General features: G+C 50.3%; 1 protein-coding gene across 1 annotated transcript; it reads right to left on the bottom strand.

The window, feature by feature from the left end:
* Positions 1 to 320: 320 nt before the first annotated feature.
* NPPB (natriuretic peptide B) lies at positions 321 to 1,848 on the bottom strand. Its single transcript, XM_035020246.1, has 3 exons — positions 1,568 to 1,848; positions 1,083 to 1,338; positions 321 to 516 (listed from the first exon to the last, which is right to left on the bottom strand). Exons 1-3 carry the CDS (start codon positions 1,691 to 1,693, stop codon positions 500 to 502), a joined length of 399 nt encoding a protein of 132 aa, XP_034876137.1. The 5' UTR covers positions 1,694 to 1,848; the 3' UTR covers positions 321 to 499.
* Positions 1,849 to 6,487: the final 4,639 nt, after the last annotated feature.

Genomic DNA, 6,487 nt, shown 5'->3' with positions numbered 1-6,487 from the left:
ATTGACACACACCCTCGCTTGCACGAATATATCAGGGCCCGTTTCCACTCCCAGGGAATAACTACCAGCTTTGTTTGAAAAGCAGTTTCTGCAAAGTGTCTTGAGTGCTTGAGGTATTTATAGACATTTCAGAGCATGAAAAGCCCTTCAAGAGAAGAGACGCGCCCCCAACCCTGCTTGACCAGCCTAATGCCATGTCCCCACCCCACCATTAAGAAACTTTTGGAACCTTCAAGAAAACAAAGGGTTTAGCTTTTTTTTGTTCTTGTTTTTTAAATGATGTATTACTTTTAATGCACCGGGACAAATCAGTTTCAAAAGAAGCTATAATGTTGACTTTATTTCACCATGGAAAATTTGTGCTCAGAGTTAAGAATCGTCTTATATAAAATGATTGAAATAAATAAATAAATACATACAAATAAATAAGAATTGCTTCAAAGGGGCTCAGGGGGCTATTGAAGAATCAGATGCAGATGGCTGAAGCCAGGACTTCCTCTTAATACCTTCTCAGCACTGTGGGAGGAAGAGAAAGGGTGATAATGGCATCAGGTGGGAGACTGAGGCAGGATCTGAGCTTCCCCGCCCCACAGGCCATCCCTGCCACCATCCCCCATCCTCAGCCAATTTGGATGTTTGAGGTTTTGGAATAATCCCTTTCTCTGAACCTCAGTCTCCTCATCTGTAAACCGGGAACCATCCTTGCCCTGGTGATCCCGACCTCTGCCTTTGTGGCTGTAGACAGGTTAGGGGAAACCAGGAGGAAAATGTTTAGGACTCTTTCTGCTCCAAGGAGAGGGTGCCAGACAATGACTGGATTCCATCCTAAGGCGATTCTGCCCCTTTGGGTAAGAGAGGCAGGAGGTGGCTAGAAGGGGGTAGGGACTCATGGACAATAATGTCCACGTTTAATATTTCCAGAAAGGCACTCCTTGGCCCTAAGGACTGTCAGCAAGAGAGAATAATGTCCAAGTGTCCTTTTCTCAGGGTGTGGTCCCTGGAGACAGCAAACCCCAGTGGTTCCAATGGTGGAACCCACGGGAATGGGGGAGGGTGAGCCGAGGTGCAGGGAGGGGGCTTACCATTGCAGCCCAGGCCACTGAGGGAGCCGATCCGGTCCAGCCTCCGGCCAAAGCACCCTGACTTGCGCATCATCTTGGGGCTGCGTAGTCTTCTCAGGGCCTGGAGGACATCGTCACTGGGTGCAAGGGCCCCCACAGGGAGTTCCTCCCCGGCCTCCCAGGCTTCTGCGGGGCTGTGGTCCTGCTGGAGGGGTCCCAGGGCCATCTGCTCTGCTTGTAGCCCTGAAACTGTGTCCCTCAGACGGTCCAGCAGCTCCTGCAATGGGTGGGGATAGCCTGAGGTTCCCGAGGTTCCAGCTGGCTGGAACCCCCCTGGATGGGACCCAAGTGAACCAACGGCCTTGGGTATGGAGCCCTGGCACCCAATCCCATCACTTTCTGGTTCCCTTATCACTAATTCCCAAGGGATACTGAGGACCTCTTGGGACAGTAGCTGAGGACCAGTGAACTGCCGCTACCCACAGCGCTCACCTGCACTGGCTCACCTGCATTGCGGACAGCTCGGAGGCGGGGCCAGGCCCGCCCAGCGGGTGGGAGCGACCTCCTAATGGCGACAGATGCAAGAACAGGAGGAGCAGGAAGGCCCAGGGCAGCGCCGTCTGGGGGTCCATGTCGCTGGAAAGAAGTGGGGAAAGAGATTGTCGCCGCCGCTGCTGCGCTGCGTCCCGGGTCACGTCTCACCTCTTCGGCCCGCAGGCTCTCTCCTGGATCCTTCGGCAACGTCGTCGGCCTTTTATCCCGCGCCTGGGGTTATCTCTGATTTATCGGCCGCATTCCGGCCCGCTGAGCTCAGGGCGGGGGAATGCGCCCCTCCGCGCCTGCGACCATACTCGCCCGGGGTGGAGGCTGGGGAGAGCAGGCCTTGTATAGAAATGGGCCTGGCCGGGGTTGGGGGGGGCGCGGGAGCGCGCGGGGGACATCAACAGGTCCTTCGCCTCCCGCTTCCTCCTTTCCTGCCACACTCCTGGGGCCTTTCCTCCCCACCCCCAACCATTCCCGGAGAGGGCAGAGACAACTCCAGCTTTCCGAGGCCCGACGCAAGTGCGGGGCGCACCGTGTGACTCAGCCAGAACAGCCCCAGCCAACACCCCACCAGCGCAGCGCGTCTTCCCTCCCCTCGCCTGCCTGTTACTCGGCACACGCTTGGCTCTCTGCACCCCTTGGGCCGCGGGTCTCCCGGCGCCTTGACCGCTGTCCGTGGTGCTGATCCTTCTGAGCAAACCCAGCGCCAAGAGGTCTTGCTCTCCTCCACTCAGGCCTAGCCAGAAAAACGAGCATGGAGTAGGGACGTCTGAGATCCCTCCCCACCCTCTCACAGCTGCCTGCACTAGGATGCGCATTCTCCAATGTCATCTGATTAAAGGCCTGGGCATGACAAGGAACTTCTGGAATGCTGACCCGGTTTCCATCCCTTAAACGGTAGAGCTTGATTTGGCTGGAATTTTGAGAGGCAAGGCCCAGAGATGAAGTCACCCAGGAATGCCGTCTATCACATCTCCTCCAGGTGCCAACACCTCCTCTCCCCCACCAAGCCAACATGGGACGGAAAAAGCAAAGATGACTGGAAGATGGTTATCTATTTTGTGGGACGCTAGAAGTGTGAAGAGTGCCCCTCCCCAATGCCTCCTTCATCTGACGATCCATGACCTAATTCCCATTAGCAGATGGTCTGGACCTCCTGTCTGTGATTACAAATGAAGCTGCAAAGAAAAATGGCCCTGGAAAGAGACACAGCAGATTAAATCCCCCCTAAAGCATGCATGACTATGTCACCACCTGTTCTAGATGCCTTGGGTTGACGAGCAGCAGGATGAGAGAATGGGATATGGGTGATGGAGAAAAGGCAGCAAGGGGCAGAAGCTGTGACCTCAAAGAAAATCTTACCTTAGAAAAATAGCATCTGCCCGATACGTGAGAAAAAGATTGTTACTGGTTTTAATTTTTCAAACGAGGAAACTGAGCTCAGAGGAATTAATCTGATTTCTTAGTAGACAAGTGGGAAAGCTGGGTTGCAACCCAGGCAGTCTGACTCCAGACCTGACGCTCTTAATCACTGCCATGGTGATTGCAAGGGGTTCCTACTAAAAGAAAAATTTAGATCAATCCACTTTCATCTCTGAAGGTACAGAAAGCTGTGTGTGTGCGCACATGCACCAGAAAAAGAATATCCAAAGATAGTGTCAGTGAAAGAGACAAGAAAATCCAATCCAGTGCAGAGCTGAGTCAGAGGGTCAGGGGCTGCTGAGAACGTTGAGTCCCTAATGCTGGATGGCAAAAGTGTTAGGAGCAAGACAGAGTCCATCAACCAGCACCTATTAAAAAATGACTCTGCATGTAACCTGAGCCTCGTTTTGCTCTTCTGCAAAATGGACATATGCTCCCCCCTTTCAAGGACTACAAGGGAGAAAATGATGTCTGTGAAAGCCCATGGCATTATGGAAAGAGACAAAGAATTAGAAATATAATTGCACTGAAGGAGACTGTGATCCCACTAGGGAGACAGTCAGGCCAGGGGAAATAATTAAGTGCTAAGCACTCTGACAGAGCCTCCGCTTGCCCCAGCAGAGGGGATTGTGGAAAAGATTTTAGGGAAGACACAGGACTGGATATATCCTCCGGGACCTTCTGTCCAGTGAAGAACAATATACTATCAATTAGTTCTCACACCAAATCCCATCCCCACAAACATTTATTAAGTGCCTACTGTATGCCATGCACTTTCCACTCCTATTAAATGCAGCTAATCATACCATCGATGTCACAGCATTACTGCACAAGGATTAAATGAGATGGTATATGTGGTAGGCTGCACAATGTTCCCCCAAAGATGTCCATGTCCCAATCCCCAGAACTAGTGAATATGTTCCTTAACATAGGCAAAGGGGGCTTTGCACCTGTGGTTAAAGGTCTGGAGGTGGAAAGATTATCCTGGATTATGGGGGAAGGCTAATGTAATCACAAGTATCCTCATAAGAGGGAAGCAGGAGGATCAGGGTCAGAAAGAGGCAACGGAAGGATGGAAACAGAGGTCAGAGATAAGAGAAGCGTCTATACTACTCCTGGCATCTTTGAAAATGGAGGAAGAGGCCATGAGCCAAGGAGTGTAATTGGCCTCCAGAAGCTAGAAAAAGCAAAGAAATGGATCCTTCTCTAGAGCCTCCAGAAAGAACACAGCCTGCCTGCCAACACCTTGAGTTTCGCCCATTGAAAAAACATACTTCAGACTTCTGATCTCCAGAACTATATGGAAATCAGTTTATATTACTTTAAGGCACTAAATTTACAGTAATTTGTTTCATTAGTAATACGAAATTAATACAGTGTATGTAAAATGCTAAGCGTAGCGCCTGATACTTAATGAGCACTCAGTAAAGGTGGTTATGGTGGCAATATTGGTTTTTACCAGGGTCAAACCTCAGGTGCTAGGTGCTGGCTACAGAGAAAGAAATAAGCCCCTTAACTCATTCAACAAACCTTTTTCAAAGGTTTGGGGTCACAGTGGTTTGCAGTCTAGACTCTGGAATCAGACTGCTTGCATTCAACACCACCTTAACCTTCTGCTACGTATGTGATCTTGGGCCAGTTACTTCAACTCTCTTCGTGTTTTCTCATGTCTGTATCACAGGGTTGCCATGAGGAGGGAATGGGACCCTGCGGGTAAAACTAAGCTTCTGCGGGCACCTGGGTGGCTCAGTCGTTAAGCATCTGCCTTGGGCTCAGGTCATGATCCCAGGGTCCTGGGATCGAGTCCCACATCGGGCTCCCTGCTCAGCGGGAAGCCTGCTTCTCCCTCTCCCACTCTCCCTGCTTGTGTTCCCTCTCTCGCTGTGTCTCTCTCTGTCAAATAAATCAATAAAATCTTAAAAAACAAAAAAACTAAGCTTCTGCTAGGAGGTGGGAACACGGTGAACAAGACAAACTCTGTTCTTGGGGAGCTCACAGTGTAGGGAGAAACACTCAGTCACAAACCCCCACCCCACCCCACAGGATGATGTGGCGACTGATATGGGTGAGTCCTGGGCGGTCTGTAAGCATAGTAGGAACACTCAGTTGAGGGGGAAGCTTCCTGGAGAAGGTAGTACTGAGCTAAAGCTTTGAAGGATAAGAATGAATTAGCCATGAGAAGGAAGATGAGGAGGGCATTCTGGGCAGAGGTGGGGGCTGTCCGTTTGAGCTGCTATAACAAAAGAGCAAAGACTGTGTGGTTCATAAACAACAGAAATGTATTTCTCACAATTCTGGAGGCTAGGAAGTCCAAGATCAAGGTGCTGGCAGATTCAGTGTCTGATGAGAGCCCTCTTACTGATTCACAAGCCACTCTTTCCTCTGCACCCTCATATGGCATAGGGACAAGGGAGCTCTCTGAGTTCTCTTTTATAGAGGCACTAATCCCATTGTGAGGGCTCCACCCCCATGACCTAATCACCTCCCAATAGTCCTACCTCCTAATACCTTCACATTGAGGAAATAAGTTTCAACATATGAATTTGTTGGGAGGGAACACAGACATTTGGTCTATAGCATCCAGCTATTGACAGAAGGAAGAAGATGCAGAAGAGGAAAGGTTTGGGACAAGTGTGCTGAGTTACAGCTCCCCTTTGACTCTGACCTCCAGCCATGGGCAGCCATAGGGGCAGCACAAGAGCACTGACCACTAGGGAAAGGGGAAGGAGGAAGCAGGGAGCACTGCCCAGGGAGTCAGCAGGTGGTATGTCTCTGCCCACTGCTATCTCATGGTATAGCTTTATGCAAGTCATTTCTCTGCGCTGAGACTCTGTTTTCCCTTATGTAGAATGAAGGAATTAGACGAGGATTTCTCAATGCACAGAAGCCCTGTAACCGTCAGCTGCCCCTAGTTCATGGTTAGGTCTGCTCGCCAGCTCCCAACCCCCACTAGTACTTCAATCTTCTATGACTTGTAGACTTTCTCAAAAGCCAGAAAACACCTACAGAAGGGCCATCAGATCCTTCACAGCGTGGCATCAATGCAGGTGCACGCAAAGGGGTGTGTGTGTGTGTGTGTGTGTTGGGTGTGCTTTGGAAACCAGCCTGAGTGTGCAGCTCTTCTCTGCCCTTCAAGTGAATCTCCAAACTGATGGTATTCAGAGGGAGGGCTGAGCTTCGTAGACTGGAAAGAAATAGCTATTAACTTTTCCCATCCTATGTCCAGCCTCACAAGCAATATCTGAAGTATCTGAGCGTAATGGAGGGGTTGCCTCTCATTTCTATAACCTCATAAGGGAAACAAAATCTGAATGGGTCAGATTCCTTCCTACCTACCTCCAGAAAGGCCTGTACTCATTTTGTCCCTCTAGCCAAATCCTAGTGGCATCATTGGAGCTCCTGGACTCATAAATGCCTGAAGTTAATCTACTTTGTCCTTCGCAGTTATGCAAGCTGATAAA

Source organism: Mirounga leonina, unplaced genomic scaffold (genome assembly GCF_011800145.1).
Source record: "Mirounga leonina isolate KUSES-001 unplaced genomic scaffold, KU_Mleo_1.0 Mir_173, whole genome shotgun sequence".
In the NCBI taxonomy this organism is placed as follows: Eukaryota; Metazoa; Chordata; class Mammalia; order Carnivora; family Phocidae; genus Mirounga; species Mirounga leonina.
This window is presented reverse-complemented; position numbering and strand designations above follow the sequence as displayed.